The sequence below is a fragment of the Schistocerca piceifrons genome, chromosome 2 (genome assembly GCF_021461385.2).
Source record: "Schistocerca piceifrons isolate TAMUIC-IGC-003096 chromosome 2, iqSchPice1.1, whole genome shotgun sequence".
Lineage (NCBI taxonomy): Eukaryota > Metazoa > Arthropoda > Insecta > Orthoptera > Acrididae > Schistocerca > Schistocerca piceifrons.
In genome coordinates, this window is record NC_060139.1 from 511,421,056 (window position 1) to 511,439,134 (window position 18,079).

General features: G+C 43.3%; 1 protein-coding gene across 1 annotated transcript in view; it reads right to left on the reverse strand.

The window, feature by feature from the left end:
• LOC124775526 (alpha-amylase 2-like) overlaps positions 1-16,889 on the reverse strand; it is a 35,934-nt gene extending 19,045 nt beyond the window's left edge. The window contains exons 1-3 of the mRNA XM_047250358.1: positions 16,716-16,889; positions 8,455-8,606; positions 2,911-3,076 (exon numbers count right to left, since the gene is read on the reverse strand). Of these exons, the coding sequence (XP_047106314.1) occupies positions 2,911-3,076; positions 8,455-8,606; positions 16,716-16,889 (492 nt within the window). The remainder of the gene's footprint in view (positions 1-2,910; positions 3,077-8,454; positions 8,607-16,715) is intronic.
• Between the last annotated feature and the right edge of the window lie 1,190 nt (positions 16,890-18,079).

An 18,079-nucleotide genomic window follows, 5' to 3' on the forward strand; every position in this document is an offset into this window, starting at 1 on the left:
GTATTATTGACTGATGAAGACATAAAATGGAAAATGTCAGGCTTTTTGACGATCGGAGCCGTGTAACAACATTCCGGCCATTGTGGTTAAGAGATCTCGCAGTTATCGTATTACAATTGTAACAAAAAATTAAATTCCTTCCTCGTAAAAGAAAAGCATGTAACTGCTACTAGATGTCACACGTACATCGATTCATTAGAGATCAAGATATGCTCATCTTACTCAAATTATTCTGGGAAATCACAAAAAATTTATATGAACCAATGTCTACACGACTGCTCAATCGTGATTAGTTTACATAAAATTCAGTTTACAGAGTAAAGTTAGCTAATTAATTTTATTTAAAATTGTATTGAAACAAACATAGGTCACGTTTAACACACAAATTGTTGAAAGAAAACCAAACGGAAAAATGGAGCATGCAACTATGAAATGTCTAATTGAAGATAACACTGAAAACAGTAAAGGAGACATTAGAAAGGGAACCGGAGTTCAGGGAGAACAGATCAAAGCTTTAAGGTTGGATAGTGACATTGCTGTTCTGTAGGAAGAAAAGGGCTTGTAAGAGCAGTTGGACGGAATGGACATTGCCTTGAAAAAACTTATAACGTGTATGTATGTACTAGTATGCAGTAGTTGTAGTATGTAGTAGTTGTAGTATGTAGTATTTGAACTAAATCAGGCAATGCTGGAAGAATTAAATTAGGAAGCGAGACACTAAAAGTAATAGATGAAATTTACAACTGGGACAGCAAAATGACCGACGATGGGTGAAATAAGTACTAGTAGAATATCAAATGCAGAGTGGCAATAGCAAGGAAAAGACTTTTGAAAAGAGAAGTTCGCTAGCGTCGACAAAAAATATTAGGTGTTTTCTAAAAGTATTTTTCGAAGTGCAGCCTTGAACGGAAGTGAAATTGGAAAGGAATCAAAATGTTTTAGATGTGGTGCTAAAGAAGAAAGCTGAAAATTATAAGAGTAGATCCGGTGTCTAATGAAGAGGTACTGAACCGAGCTAGGAAAGAGAATGTTATGGCACAATTTGACTGTAAGTTTGGTGGGAAGTAGGACTTACTACTACTACTACTAATAATAATGATAATATACACATGTACGAAGCTGTTTTTTTTTTTTCGAAATGATGTTTAAGTAAAGTGGCACGTGTTGATGTTTCCGAACATAATGAACTGACCTCGAGAATCGTAACATATACAGCATAAAGAATTTCTTTTTAGTTGAACGCTTGACATTTCCAGAGATTCAGAGAAAGGATAACGACAACTGTGCACATCTTCCATCCCGTTATAGACTTTTTGTGACAGATTTGGGACTGGTGTTGCAACAGTCTGCCGTAATTCTCGTCAGGTGATTGCACCTTTTCAGCAGTGATGAAGAAGAGAAAAAACAATTTTGATACGCCGCAAAGAAAACCAAAAAGTCAAGCTCCCTTTTATTGAGAACTATCTTTCAGTGTGCGCCGCAGATCAAGTCGACGACTGGCACCGCAAGGTGAATCTGGTCAGATCTGAGGGTGATCTGGAAGGCAGATCGAAAACGGTAGCCGACAATAGATGTAACTCTGATCCAGAGAGTGTTTTCCCATTTACGATAACAACTAAAATCATAGCTATTAAGACATCGCAATAGCTGTGAAAAGAAAAAAAATGAATACGATGTTGAATCAGGGGAAACCGCTGTCCACATGAAACGTCCAGCACGTGCAATTAACCCCTCCACCCACCCCGCAAATCGTCTTGGGTCCCTTTATCCCTCCTCGTAACGTACCAAAGTACATAGTTACGTTTGGGTTTCAATACTGGTTGCACTGCTGCTCTATCACACTGGAACTCGAAGCAGCAAGCAGTACTGTGTTCAACAGATCCGCATTTTCTACATGCATGAGTCTATGGTAAATTGCTTCAGTTATGTGTGCTGGCAGACGCACAAGTCTGAGAAAACGACTGCAACCATTCGGACGAAACGTTCACGGAAACGCTGTTGAAAACTAAGAGCAATCGCATTTGGGTTCTCGTAGTACCAGGTGGAATAGGTACAACGCTTTCTTCGTCAGAATACATAATTTTGCGGTATTCTATGCACACTACACATTATTAGATGGGCAGACTGCACCAGATAAAGAGAAATACGTCTGGATGACAGCAAAGTGAGTATTTTCATAAAGAGACTGTTGTATAATTTACATACTAGGTATGAAATCGGGTATGTATACGGCCTAAACGTCGTGAAACTCTTAAAATTTTACTTCTACAATCCTCCACATCACTCAAGTATGAATTTAGCTCATATATGGTGCTTTAAGAAAGATATGTTCCTGATAGGCAATGTCCCTCTGTGTATGATGTCTGTGCCTCAAAGCTTGTCACCGAAATACTGAAACATGCTATGCAGCAGAAAACGTAAAAATCGTATACACATTGCATCCTGAATGCAGTGGCCTCCATTTCCTACAGCTTCTTCAGATTATTACACATTTTTGGGCCATTTTTGCTCAACTAGAGAAAGGTACTCGAGGCAAGCGGCAGGGGCTGAATGAACTTTGCCAGCGAAAAACAATTACTTTAAAATATTAGTAGTAGCTCGAATCCAAATTGAATTTTTCAGCGCTTCGGCCAGAGACTCTAATTATTTACGAGTCTTGAGAGCGGCGAGCAGCTTAGAGAATGGAGTGCTTATGTCTTCCCTATCGGGATTCAAATGTAAATTTTGGACTTAAGGCAATAGACCGTGAAACTGTATTCTCATGTTAGGATAAAAAATGGATTTCTACGGCAATCATAGCACATATCATATGTATCTTAACAAAAGAGGGAGAAGTTGGGTGAATAAACGTAACACAATTACTCCTTGTAGATAAGATATTTAAATAAGAGAAAACTCGTGTAATCATACGTTGGTGGCGTCGTTGTAGTTGGTAATGCTGCAGGGTGGATAGTGGAAGTCGTTCTGTCCGTACGGAACGTCTGGGTAGTTGTAGGCCGTGGGGTTGCTGCCCCCGACGCCGCTCAGACCGCCCTGCGTGGCGCTCATGTGGTTGATCACAGCGTCCACGTAGATGCTGCAAATCAAAAGAACGTGATCGTGAGTTCACTATACAGACTCTTTTACAGCAATGCACAGATAATCACGAAAGAAATTAATGTAATGACCATAACTGTAAAAAATTTTAATGAGTTTCTGCCTAAAGTAGTACAAGTAGTATAAGGACAACTAATCATAATAGTTGCCGCAAAAGAACACGGTCTGATGATGCTGCCTTTCTTTAGGACTGTACTGAATAACTTATGTATTTTCCGTTGTGATCAGAAAACACAAATGGTACATCAAAGCCGTACAAACATATTAATTTCTTTAATTAATTTGAAAGACTCACACTCAGTGCACTGTCTGTAAATTGGATATACGAAATAACATTTTCCCTTCTTTCTTTGAGATTGACTTCCATTACGTACCAAATGGAAACAGATATTAACTCAGTTATCAACTTAATGCACTTAAAACCATTTTTTGACATCCTTGATTCTGATAGCTTCATGTGTGCATTCTTGTTGTATATACACTCCTGGAAATTGAAATAATAACACCGTGAATTCATTGTCCCAGGAAGGGGAAACTTTATTGACACATTCCTGGGGTCAGATACATTACATGATCACACTGACAGAACCACAGGCTCATAGACACAGGCAACAGAGCATGCACAATGTCGGCACTAGTACAGTGTATATCCACCTTTCGCAGCAATGCAGGCTGCTATTCTTCCATGGAGACGATCGTAGAGATGCTGGATGTAGTCCTGTGGAACGGCTTGCCATGCCATTTCCACCTGGCGCCTCAGTTGGACCAGCGTTCGTGCTGGATGTGCAGACCGCGTGAGACGACGCTTCATCCAGTCCCAAACATGCTCAATGGGGGACAGATCCGGAGATCTTGCTGGCCAGGGTAGTTGACTTACACCTTCTAGAGCACGTTGGGTGGCACGGGATACATGCGGACGTGCATTGTCCTGTTGGAACAGCAAGTTCCCTTGCCGGTCTAGGAATGGTAGAACGATGGGTTCGATGACGGTTTGGATGTACCGTGCACTATTCAGTGTCCCCTCGACGATCACCAGTGGTGTACGGCCAGTGTAGGAGATCGCTCCCCACACCATGATGCCGGGTGTTGGCCCTGTGTGCCTCGGTCGTATGCAGTCCTGATTGTGGCGCTCACCTGCACGGCGCCAAACACGCATACGAACATCATTGGCACCAAGGCAGAAGCGACTCTCATCGCTGAAGACGACACGTCTCCATTCGTCCCTCCATTCACGCCTGTCGCGACACCACTGGAGGCGGGCTGCACGATGTTGGGGCGTGAGCGGAAGACGGCCTAATGGTGTGCGGGACCGTAGCCCAGCTTCATGGAGACTGTTGCGAATGGTCCTCGCCGATACCCCAGGAGCAACAGTGTCCCTAATTTGCTGGGTAGTGGCGGTGCGGTCCCCTACGGCACTGCGTAGGATCCTACGGTCTTGGCGTGCATCCGTGCGTCGCTGCGGTCCGGTCCCAGGTCGACGGGCACGTGCACCTTCCGCCGACCACTGGCGACAACATCGATGTACTGTGGAGACCCCACGCCCCACGTGTTGAGCAATTCGGCGGTACGTCCACCCGGCCTCCCGCATGCCCACTATACGCCCTCGCTCAAAGTCCGTCAACTGCACATACGGTTCACGTCCACGCTGTCGCGGCATGCTACCAGTGTTAAAGACTGCGATGGAGCTCCGTATGCCACGGCAAACTGGCTGACACTGACGGCGGCGGTGCACAAATGCTGCGCAGCTAGCGCCATTCGACGGCCAACACCGCGGTTCCTGGTGTGTCCGCTGTGCCGTGCGTGTGATCATTGCTTGTACAGCCCTCTCGCAGTGTCCGGAGCAAGTATGGTGGGTCTGACACACCGGTGTCAATGTGTTCTTTTTTCCATTTCCAGGAGTGTAACTTCCTCAGCAATAAGTGTCACATAAAATTGAAACTACTTCTTCTTTCGAAACCATTTAGTTGTATGGCAGAGAAAGACATTTCAGAATTACCGCCACTGAGAATGGACACGAAAAGGCCTTACGTGTGGCATAATGCGCACCAATGAAACTATCACTACCCCAGTTTCATTGATTCCCACACATTTAGCGGTCGAAAATTACAGTTCTCAGTGCAGTGCTAGTGACTTTTCACACGACGACCCCTAGTTTCCGCGAAAATAGATGTTGAAATGTTATGCGTAGCCTCCACACCTCTAACACTGAGGAACGTTTGCACGAACGAGTCTAGGGCTGCGGCTAAACTTCACAGCCACCATATTTGCGGTATAGATTGCAACCCAGCCTTTGTACCACTTTTTCTTTTTCCTATTGCTTCGTGCAAGATGTCATTAAATAGTACATCTCATGTAAAATTATTTTAAAATAGTAACTTTCACCATAGTTATTTAATCAATAAAGCAATCATTACAGAAAAACTTACTTCAAATGTGTATTCCGCATGTTATGGAATAAATTACAGAATAGTCTTACATGCTACCGCCTGCAGCACTTGCCGTGCTAGAATATAATTCTGGATAGTATTTGTCGTAGATGCAACTTAAACACAAATTCTTAAAGCACCACGCATATTTAATAAAAGCAGCGATACTGGAAAACACAGCTTGTTTGGATTCAGAATGATTGTCCTTTCTTCGATCAAAAATTAGGTGCGAACCACTCATATCTGATCATTTATGTCACAGCAGGACACAGAATTGAAGAGTTTATTTCTATGGAATCTACGCACGAAGTGGTTTCCCTATTGTATTACTCTTTATCCATTCGGAAGTATTTCGAAATTTTTTCGTGAACCTTTTAATCCGCCTGTAAAAACTAACATGACAGGGTCGGCAAAATGGAGTAAATTTGGGTGAGAGAATTTTTGCGGCACAAGTCCATGCTTCTCTCTCGCCTACAAATATTTGATCCTAAAACGTCTGATCAGTCTGCACCCCCCCCCCCCCCCCCCTGTCTCCAGCGCATCAATAATGTGAAGAATAACAGATTTTAAAAACCCTTGATACAGCACCTTCGTAAACTTCCCTGATTTCGTGCAGACCACAATTACAGTTTAAAATTTGCGAGTCAAATCGTCAACTCTTTCTTGAATAACCTGATCAAATATCCCAGATGGTTCTTGAATACGTAAGAAAACGTAACGGAGTATCTTTCTTGGCGCAGTTTAGTATACTGTCCTGTGAATAAATATCTAATCTTACGCAGATAGGTTTTCACTGTTTGTTCCGCAAAGCATCTGTTATATGTCGATTGGTGCCGGCAGCTAATTTGTTATATATTAATTATATAACCGAGGACAAAATTGGGGCTGAGAACTTTAGTCTGCATATGGAATCCTTCTGCAGCATCATTGCAAACTCCTTGGAGCTGTCTAGGTATTTGAAATTTTAACTACGAACCTCAAACGGAAAATACGTTTGAAGAAAGTATGCTGAAATGACTGCTTTATTAATGAAATTATCACGGCGGAAATTAGTAATTTTGAATAATTTTCTGTAACTGTTAAAAGATATTCTCTTCCTAGATATCGAATAAAAGGAATATTGGCAGGGACTGAACACAAACTCCCAGCGTAGCAGCTGTAAACCTTAGCCCTTGCGCTTCATTAGCTATCTAAACATGATTGACGTAACTGATATAAAAGGAACGCATAAAACTTCAAAATCGATTATATCGGAAACTAGGAGCTGTCGCATGAAAAGCCGCTAGCCAGGTAATGAGGACAGATCTCTTTACAACGTACCTAAGACCCATCAAAATCTGTGATTGACAGGTCTGACGGTCCTCTTGGGAGTGGCGAAGTCTACATCTACATGCATACTCTGCAAAGCACATTCAAGTCCGCGGCAGATGGTTTATCGAACCACGTTCACAGTAATTCTCTATTATTCCGCTCTCGAACAGCGCACGGAAAAAACGAAAACCTATATCCTTTCGTGTGAGCTCTTATTTCAATTAATTTGTTATGATGATCGTTTCTCCCTACGAAGGTCACCGTCAACAAAATATTTTCACGATCGGGGGAGAAAGTTGGTGATTGAAATTTCGTGACAAGATTAAGCCGCAACGAGAAACGCCTTTATTTTAATGGTGTCCAACCCAAATCCTGTAACATGCCAGTGACACTCCCTCCCCTATCTCGCAATTATACAAAACGTGCTGCTCTTCTTTGAACTTCCATTACGTACTCCGTTAAGAGCCGCTGAACTATCGCCTGCTTGCCACATGCTACATCATTGGGGTGTCGAAAGGAATGTCTGTCGCACAGGCGCCTCGTAATGAGTGACCTTTTCGTGTTAACACTTAACGGCGCTGTGTCAAAAACGTTATTCTCGACCACCTGTAAGGAAACCGCTTGAACTCACCGCTGGGCGTTGCCGTTTAGATTTCCAGCGCAGAGGCGTCAAAAGAAGGCGTTAAATTCGGGAACAAGGGGTGCGCCACGGAGTCGCTCGGCAGAGTTATGGTGAAATTTGGTGCTAATGTGATATCATTAGGTCACCTCATAACTCACACGCACTTCTGAACTGAGGCCTGTTTTTCGCGTGTGCCGACACCTTCCTGTCTGAAGCGTCGCCGAGCCTCAGGGGGACGTCGGTGGGCGCCACTCTTTTGCAACATACAGAGAAAGGTCATAGACAGCTTTGAGTTGAATTCCAAAGTCACGCGATGGAATGGGAGACAGTTGAGAGGTTTGGAAAAAATGACCCTTTAATTGTGATAGCAGTAAGATAACAGTGCTCAAAGCAACTGCTCGCTCTCAGCCGCAGAGGTTCCACATTCGTCTGACCAGCTGTAGCGAATACACGTAAACACGTGCGTCATGGGTGGTTCATCTGGACATCATTTTGATATTCACGTGAAGTATTACAATGTTGGCCATACCACTGATACTTCCTGCAAATCGATTTTGGTCAGGCAATGCAGCACGCTGAAATTCATCACGACTCATCGTAGCTCAGGCCCGTCCAAGTAATGGGTTGGACATCCTGATATTAGATTTTCACAATTTCCAAAAATCGTTGAACGGTAATGGCGGGAGAATTCCACCAACAATACCCTCTCTCGTAGCGTACTGCGGTCGATATCCGTTTGTGGCAACGTCCCAGTCGATTAGACAAGTAAAGAAATAGAAACGTATCTCGATCAAAGAATCTAACATATTTCCAGCTGTATTTCAAGCCAGATGTGTGACAGTATTATCACTGACTTCTAAACGTGTGCCATGATTTAGACCTGCGTGGTAATTTGAATGAAACTAGATTAATGTGAAACATCCTGTTTGTCTGCAAAGAAGCTAATAATTGGTTCTCTGTGAGAAGAAAGAGCTGCAAAGTTGACGGTGTGGAACGTACCGTACTCCTACGTTGTTGCAGCGGTTCACCATGTCGGTGAAGGCGGCTTCGTCTCCAGAGCGACTGATGATCTTGTAGGAGACCGGCTGGTAGCGTTCCCACCACGGTCTGTTGCTGGTGGTGATGGCCAGGTATTCGTTCGGTGGGGACACCTGAAACATGGAACATTGTGGGCATATTAATCGGAGTCAGTTAATTTACCTGATTTGTTATAAATACGCTGTCCAGTCACATTAGTGTGACTGCATCCTAAGTTAGACGTCAACGTGCAATCCCAGACCACAAGTGGCAGCATTGGAAATGGAGAGTATGTAAAGAGTGCCGGAGTGGTATGGAAAAAAATGCAGTCTTTGATATAATGCAGAAGCCGAGAGATTTGTCTGACGTCGAAATGGGACAGATCATTGGCTTTCGGACCAAGGGTAGAAGAATTATCGCAACTACTAATTTGATAAACTGTTCGCGAGATCCCTGGCTAAAGTATGTCGCACATGGCGAAATGACGCCATCCAAAGCCGGCGCCGAGACATCTGTGTTCACCACGGGCCACAGATGACTGCGGTGAACGACGGCTGCGGTGATGTGTACGGGGGAATATACGTGCAACTGATGAGGAGTTGACCGTTCATATGAACCAAGGGAGTACCAACAGTGTCTCCTAAAGGACCGTTCAGTGAAAGTCGCTACGTTTGGATCTCCGCTGCAGTAGCCTGGTTTTTGCACCCATGCTAATTGCTGTTCATCGGTGACTCACGCAACAATTTGCACGCCAATGCACCAACTTGACGACCACTGAGTGGCGACACGTGGCCTTTTCAGAAGATCTCCTTTTATGCTCTTTCGAACCAATGGGCGTCGGTGTATACGGTGTGACACGCCTGAAAGTGAGCACACTGCAGTAATCGTTTGAAGGGTCCAGACCGGAGGACATTCCCTGGGTGGTATTATCATTCTGGAAGGGACAATGCATCTGTCCTAGAGGCCATATCCACACCACATGCAGTTTGCTTTTAGTTGTCACGACGGCACCTACCAGCAGGACAATACAACATGTTACACAGCTCGCACCAGGATCAATTTAGCGTGTTCCCCTGGCCACCAGACTCCCTGTACTTAAACCCAATCGCAGTCTGTGGGATAATTTCGATCGGGCTGTTCTCGACATGTGTCCTCAACCGAGAAACCTATCGCAGCTGTCCACGGAACAGGAATTGGCATGCCGCCACATCCCCATCGCTACCTTCCAGAACCTTATTGACTCGCTTCCTGCACGTCTCGTAGCGGTTGTGGAATATGGTTATTCAGATTTCTGAGAGGTTCTCGCATAAATGTAACTGGGTAGTGAGTTTGTCGGGTGGAATGTGTTGGATTCACGTACAAGTTTACTCTACTGGAGACAGAAAAAAGCGAAATGGAGAAAAGTATCCCTTGTTGAACTTTCCAGCAGGGAACATGGAGACTGTGAAGGCAGTCATTGAAGATACGTTTTAAAACGTAGTTGCTACATCACTCAATATACTGCTATTTCATTTATTCAGTTTGTATTAACAATTCTGCACCTGTATTAGTTACATAAACGAAACATCATTTTACATTTTATAACTGGACGATGAACACAGAAATGACATAGCATCTGGCATCGGAAATCGTCTCCTGCCAAATCACTCTACAACATGAAACACGGTTACATGACCGCGATATAGAGCCTGAAAGACAGCAAATTACTGATAGTATCGCAGATAAAGCCACTGAAAGTGGAAGACATGACGGACGAGAACTGTTCAGGTTATGCTTTTAGTTGTGGAGCTCAAAACGTGTCAGGATGTCAGACATCATATGACAATGCCAAAGGCAAATTGCGAAGCTCCTAATCGATGTTGCTACTCGTAGGAACTCCTTACGAGAACGTCGTATTATTTTTGCTCCTGGCTCGACGGCGTGTACTACACATTGTACTGCACCAAACCAAGACGCCCCTTGTCGCAATGGGTGTCACTTTGAGACGCTGCGTGGCCTACCAGCAAACAAAAATATTTCTTTCGGAAGAGGTAACTTGTATACTAGAGATGACGGAGAACTTGTAAGCCACCGCTGAGGTTTTATACCTGGGCGATTAACCGCAGTCGTAAGAGTATGAGGCATTATATGTTATCATGGGTCGTCCCAGCTGCCTTGAACTCGCAGAAATCTATAGTTGCACGTGTTGTGTTTGTAACTGGCGTTTTATATTACATATTACAAGAAATGTTCATATTTCTTATCCATAGTAATCGCTCCTTCACCTCTGTTACCACCTTTCGACGGAGTTTCGAATTTCGTTACTGAGTGAACTGCTCTTGATCTTGATGAAAATTAACGTCCTGATTATTGTGTTATCAAAAAGAATAAACGTGAGTGAAATAATTTTTATATCAAAAAGCGAGGTGCATTATAAAACAGATATGGTTAGGATTATAGAGTATACGTGTCTTCTGACTTCTGTATTGTTCCAAATCAACACACGGTTCTAACCAAATACCTAAATATGACTGCATGGAGTCTAATGTGGACTGAATATATTCCCAACACAAAGAATGTATGTTACAGCACAAAGCATTAACAATCGCTCCTGGAAGAGCGTGACAAGCAAGTTTCCGATCGAAGATATTCATAACATGTTTGACTGGTAGCGTATCAGCCGAATGTAAAGGCCAAGGAATCAGTGGTACCCGTCTTTCGTCGAAGAAGGCTTCTAAGGCCCTCAACACACGCAATAGTAGGCTGGCTGTAGGAGAAGCGGTACCTCGTGTTATCTTATGGGTTGCTAATCAGACTACAGGGAAGTCGAGTGTGTACAAGAGTCGAATAAAAAGCAGTTGCAGCACGATTTTAGTTCATACTAAACGTTACTGACAGACGTTCAGGGTAATACAAGGTCTCAATGTAATCGTCATGCTCGTCGGTCAACTTCCACCAAGAGATGGAAGGCGCCTACGACGTCGACGCATTCTCTCTGTCGACGTCTTGGAAGCACTGCTCTGTGGCACAGTTGGTGTCTTCTCTTGTGTTGTAGCATGTGCCACGAAGAGGTTCTTTCGTTTTGGCGAATAGGTTGTAATGGCACTGACTCATATCTGGTGAAAACGGTGGATGTTCGAGTAACTCCCACACACCAAGTACGCAGGAGTTCCTACACGGGGTTCACCGTGTAGCTTCGTGTATTGTCATGAAGGATGATGGGATACAGTGCCAGGAGGAAACACCGTTGTGTGCTCCTACTACGTGCCACTTCAACACTGAGCCGCGCAAACTGTTTGTGTTTCCTAAACATATCGTCAGGGCCCTCGAACTGGCTTTCAGCACTTTCACTGATTCAAAAACAGGAATCGCCTCTCACTGTACTCCTTCAAATGGTTCAAATGGCTCTGAGCTCTATGGGACTTAACATCTGAGGTCATCAGTCCCCTAGAATTTAGAACTGTTTAAACCTAACTAACCTAAGGACATCACGCACACACATGTGTGTGTGTGTGTGTGTGTGTGTGTGTGTGTGTGTGTGTGTGCGTGTGTGTGTGATCTTGATAAATAGTGTCCTGTAATTTAGCAGTCTAGCCTCATATGTGTCGGTCCAGATGCTGCGCTGTATATTGTACTATGTGTCGATGCAGGCGCTGGCATCCCAAGTAACTGCGTTTTAACTTCTGTATGTGTGTTACTGTTAATGAAGAAATAAATGTGAACTATTGCTGAATTCTTTGTTATTACATCTCACAGCGCCATTCCGCTCCCAGGATCCTTACAATCAGTCAGTTTGCACCTCCACTTAGCAATGTTTCAATGAAATTTATCCTGATTATTGCATATCCAATATATGAATTGGTGTTTTATTAAATCATCAAATGATCTGTGAGGTGGCGCCTTTTTATCAGTTTAATTAACATTTAAATAAATTTGGCCTATTAATCAGAAATTTTGTCTGGTACCTGTTGCAGGTAAGCAAACGTAGCCTCTACTTGCAGAGTCATTATTGGGAGTTGGAGAATCACTAACTAGATATTTTGAGTAGCTGCTTTATCAGTACCTTGCAGTAGTAGAAGAAAACAGGTATCTTTGCAAAAACAGACAGTCCGCAGCTCGTGGTCGTGCGGTAGCGTTCTCGCTTCCTACGCCCGGGTTCCCGGGTTCGATTCCCGGCGGGGTCAGAGATTTTCTCTGCCTCGTGATGACTGGGTGTTGTGTGCTGTCCTTAGGTTAGTTAGGTATAAGTAGTTCTAAGTTCTATGGGACTGATGACCATAGATGTTAAGTCCCATAGTGCTCAGACCCATTTGAACCAAAAACAGACATAATGTCTGATAGGATAGCCCCAATTAGTGATTTTACAGTGTTGCTTATAATCCGTCTTGATTGCAAAATGTTTATTCATGTGACCGGTTTCGGTTCATCTTGAACCATCTTCAGATCTGATATTTCGGTTACAGGAGTAACCCATCCAAATACAGCAACTTTCACATGCTGCGTGTCATGTGAACGTTGCTGTATGGTAGCTATAGTAAAGATTCGTTATACTTCACAAGTTATAGGGGGTTTCGTCACCTACATACATCATGTGCTCTGAAATTTTCATCTCTTATCAGTCATTTCATTTCAAGAATGAACAATAGTCACAACCCCACACGTTTACCCTTTGTGCCACAGCTGTCTCTTTACCCGCTGTAATTTCATTCTCCAACACGTTCATGTTTTTCTCTACTGTAATATGGATAAGGCTTATCGTTATACTCTATAATTTCGTATATCAGAACGATACTTTCTGTTGACGTAAAACCGTGTTAAAGTCTACTGACTCTCAACAAGGAGCGTGGTGAAATTCGGGGCTTATTCCTCCATCCTTAAAATTCAGTTGACAATTTAGCCTCTTGTTGCTGGAGCGAAGTTAATGCTCCGGACAAGCTAAAAAAAAAAAAAAACAGACTAATTCGCAATTACGAAGAAAAAATTTCTGTTCGACTAATATACAAACTAATTAACGAAATCCCATGGGTCCGTCTCTTTCAGTCCGTAATTAGCTCAAACATTTGTGACAGACATACGTAATCCGTTTTGAAATTGAACACAAATACAAACACCGGCTATGTTACGGTGAAATGAGAGAGAAAATTGGAATTATATTAAGTGTAGTCTTACAAACCAGCTTTCAAAGTGTTTTGAAGAGCTTTCGTGCACTCTGAGAAAAGTAATTTAACACTGAACACTACAAGGTTGCCAAAATCGAATAAAACTGTAAAACTGGTGGATGAGATTTGATACATGTTATATTTTTACTGGTGTAGTGTCATCAGGGAGCACACTGCTATTTTTTCAATACCTTTTCTTTCATACTGTCCTCTATCAGAATTTATTTTTAGGATAAATGAAACGAGTTTCTTAACTAACTCCGAAAAAGGTACTATCGAATGTAGGCGTTAGAGATGAATGAACGACGGAATAAGTGAATTCTACTTAAATTTTGAATAAAAATTAACAGCAATGGCGGCCGACGACTTTTAGCATAAGAAGTCACTCTCATTCTTCCAATGGTCAAATAGAGCTGAGGAGCGGAAAGAGGTCCAGGGCGCTCTCTTGCCTTGCAATGTGGAATCGCCCCTACAGAGAGGAATAATCACCAATCATCAGCGGAATGACGCTAAAGAAGACAATAAGAAACCACTGCATTAAAAACATATAATGCGCACCCACAGAACATGTGGCCTGTAATTAAAAAAGTGTCACAATAATCTCTCCATTGGTAAAAGATTCCAGACTAGTTCCCTATCCGAATCTCCAGGAGAGAACAGACAAGTGTCGGATGATCGTGAGAGAGAGATGGATTAACCAACGAAAGGATAATATTCTACAAGTCGAGGTGCGGAATATCAGATGCCTGCACATGGTAGGGAAGCTAGAAAATCTGAATCGGGAAATGCTGCGGCCCAGTCTACTAAATATAGTAGGGCAGGGGGGGGGGGGGGGTCAGTGAAGTGAAATGGGAAGAAGGCAAGGAATACTGAGCAGACGAGTATAGAGCAACAGCAAAATAAAATCATATAACTGGAGTCAGATTCGCTATGAGTAGGAAGGTAGGGCAGAGAGTTGGTTGCAATGAGAATTATACTGTTAAAAGCAGAGGAGGGAGGGAGTAGGAGGAAAGAGTACACTGAAGGAGTATGAGATGATGCATGAATTGTCTGATGACAAAGCGAAAATCTCATTCTGGAAACATCCTCCAGGCTGTGGCTAAGCCATGTCTCCGCAATATCTTTTCTTTCAGGAGTGCTAGTTCTACAAGGTTTGCGGGAGGGATTCTGTAAGGTTTGGAAGGTAGGAGAAGAGGTACTGGCAGAAGTAAAGCTGTGAGGACGGGGCGTGAGCCTTGCTTGGGTAGCTCAGATGGTAGAGCACTTGCCCGCGAAATGCGAAGGTCCCGAGTTCGACTTTCGGTCCGGCACACAGTTTTAATCTGCCAGGAAGTTTCATATCAGCGCACACTCCGCTGCAGAGTAAAAACCTCAACGGAAGGAATGATTCATGAGTTCCAAAGTACTATCAGCACACCGGTAGGAAAAAATAATGTGCATAGGAAGTTTAAAGAATGGAGTAAAATGGTCGGCAGCTGCTTATAAGCCACACATTTCTATCTCTATTGATCCATCGTGGACAGGGGACATCGACTGTTTAAGTACTTGTGAACCTCAATTAAATTCACCAACAGCCGTGTAATTTAAGATGTTATTTTATTTCATTTTGAAATCTACCAGTTTCAGCGTTTTACTATGCTATCTGCAGGCCCCATATACATCTCTACAAATAAACGAAAATTTTATATAGAGCTGCATATCTCCGGATCTCGTTAATTCAGCCTTAACTCTAGCACCCCCTTCGATAACTTGATAGCAAATCGTCGAATGAAGCAGTAGTGTAAGGATTGAATTCACGATATCCAGAGATTTATCGCTCTATATATTTTCGTTTATTTGGAGAGACGTATATGGGGCCTGATTCAAATGGTTCAAATGGGTCTGAGCACAATGGGACTTATCTTCTGAGGTCATCAGTCCCCTAGAACTTAGAACTACTCAAACCTAACTAACCTAAGGACATCACACACATCCATGCCCGAGGCAGGATTCGAACCTTCGACAGTAGCGGTTGCGCGGTTCCAGACTGTAGCGCCTAGAAGCGCTCGGCCACCCTGGCCGGCTATGGGGCCTGAGGACGGCATAGGAAATGCTGACAGTGGTAGCCTTCCAAATAAAATAAAGTTACATGGCTGTTGACAAGTGCACATTTATGTAGTCAGTGCTAAGCGATGCACGAGAAGCCGTACGTGGTGGCCGTGCGGTTCTAGGAACCTCAGTCCGGAACTGCGGGACTGCTACGGTCGCAGGTTCGAATCCTGCTCCGGACAAGGATGTGCGTGATGTCCTTAGGTTAGTTAGGTTTAAGTAGTTCTAAGTTCTAGGGGACTGATGGCCTAAGATGTTAAAGTTCCACAGTGCTCAGAGCCTTTTGAACCATTTGGCGCTCGAGATGGCGGAAACAGCGACGCCGCTTGACGGCGGACGACAGGAACGAGTGATCCGGAGTCATGACTCAGACTTTCGATGGAAGGATTTGCGCCTGGCAAATGGCCGGAGAACGTTATCTGTCAGCATATGTAGTAGCAACGGCCAAGTAGATAGGCAGTGGTGTTACAGTATGGGAGTGAGTTTCGTGGTTAGTATTTGGTCTTCTTACTGCTCTTACGAAGACGCTAAATATGGAAGAACTTGAATACGTTATATAGCATAGTCTACTATGTACTGTAGAGGAACATCTGCAGACGATGATTGTTTACATCAACGTGACAATGCAGCCTTTTATAAAGCAGCAACCTTTAAGGCAATGGTTTGCGGACATTTACATTCCTGAAATGGAGTGGCTTGCCCAGAGTCCGAACTGAAAAGGGGCGGAAAGCTTTTTAGGTGAACTGGAGCGTCCAAAATTACTACCATCTCTAATGTCCAATAATAGATGTTCTGATGGGTTTGGTGAAATAGCATAGATTTCGGTTTTATGGACAATAAGATTAGTAATAGACTTTACACCAACGAAATCGACGTCGACAGTAGCCAAACATTACTTCAGGGCAGTTGCTGTATGCATCTGGGACCAAAAGGAGTCTGATTTAACACCAGATGCCAAGCTGACATTAGGCTATTAGGTAACCGCAGTGCTGAGTTGACTGAATGTTTTTAGCTGACCTGTACGCCGCCGTAGCCCTTGGGTGCCAGGAAGTTCTCGCACTCGGCAGCGATGTCCGACCACTTCCACTCGAACAGGTGGACCATGGCGCTGCGGCCGTCCACCACGTTGGGGTCCCACTGGGCGCTGGCGGCACCCAGCAGGGCGGCCAGAAGGCACAGCGTAGCTCGCATTGTCGGCAGTTTGTCGGGAGCAGTGCGACGCCTCACTGAATGTGGCTCCTTTTATACAAGTACAAATTAGCAAACATAAAAGCACATTGAACTGATAAAGTACACAGTGGAGGGGCGATAATAGTCTTGTTACGTCTACCGTATCGAGAAAACCCAGGAGAAGAGTTTTCAGAGATTATAAATACATTACGATAGCTTCGGCTATGTTTGTACAAAGCCTGCTCTTGCGTGAAGATCTGGAGATTACGTGACATGTTGACAGGCAGACGAATTGACTAAGGCACGAACATCGGTCGCATCCATTACTCTGTATGATTTAAGCTGTGGCCTTCGAGATAACTACAAATTTATGACTGTAATCCCAGCTGATTATCTAATAATGAAAGACACGGAATCATTTGGCTCCTGGATGTAAGCACTGACCGGTTCTTTCTATGCACATAATGTAAATTTCGATACAAAGGACATCACCTTTGAAATGTCATGTGTCAACGAAGGGGGTGGTTTGTTTCATCAGTCCTCTGACTAGCTTCATGCTGCCCGCCGTGAATTCCTCTCCTACACCAACCTATCCATCTCAGAATACCTATTGAACACAACGACTTTCATACATTCCAATCTTGGAAATATCATATCGCTTTTACCCTCTACGGTACCCTCAAATACCGTGGAAATTATTTCTTGATGTCTCAATACACGTTCTATCACTTCTTCCATTCTTCTTGTTAATGGTTTTCACGAGATTCTCATACAGAGAACATAGAAAAAGCGATCTACGTTTTACTTGGAAAAAAATTCAATAGCCAAGATACCAAAGTCAGTCTTTCAATTGTTATAAATGTCATCTTCTGGTCTGTAACATAATGCATATACGTAGAATATATCTCCTATCATGATTTATGAAATAATGCTGCCTAGAACAGCATATGGAAGCATGTGCAACAGAAGTAGAATTTCACAAAAAATCCTTCATAATATTAAGTGTACCTGCAGGTAACTTTAATCTTTTCGTAAACCATCTTGAAGCTGTACTGGCCCATTTAACAACAAAAAACAAAGAAATAGTGGTTGCTGGTGATTTCAATGTAGATTCCCTTAAAGACTCTCCCAATAAGAACTTATTTGTGTTAGTATCACTACCATTCAACTTAATTCCCACTGTAAAGTTCCCATCTAGGGTAGCCAATTGC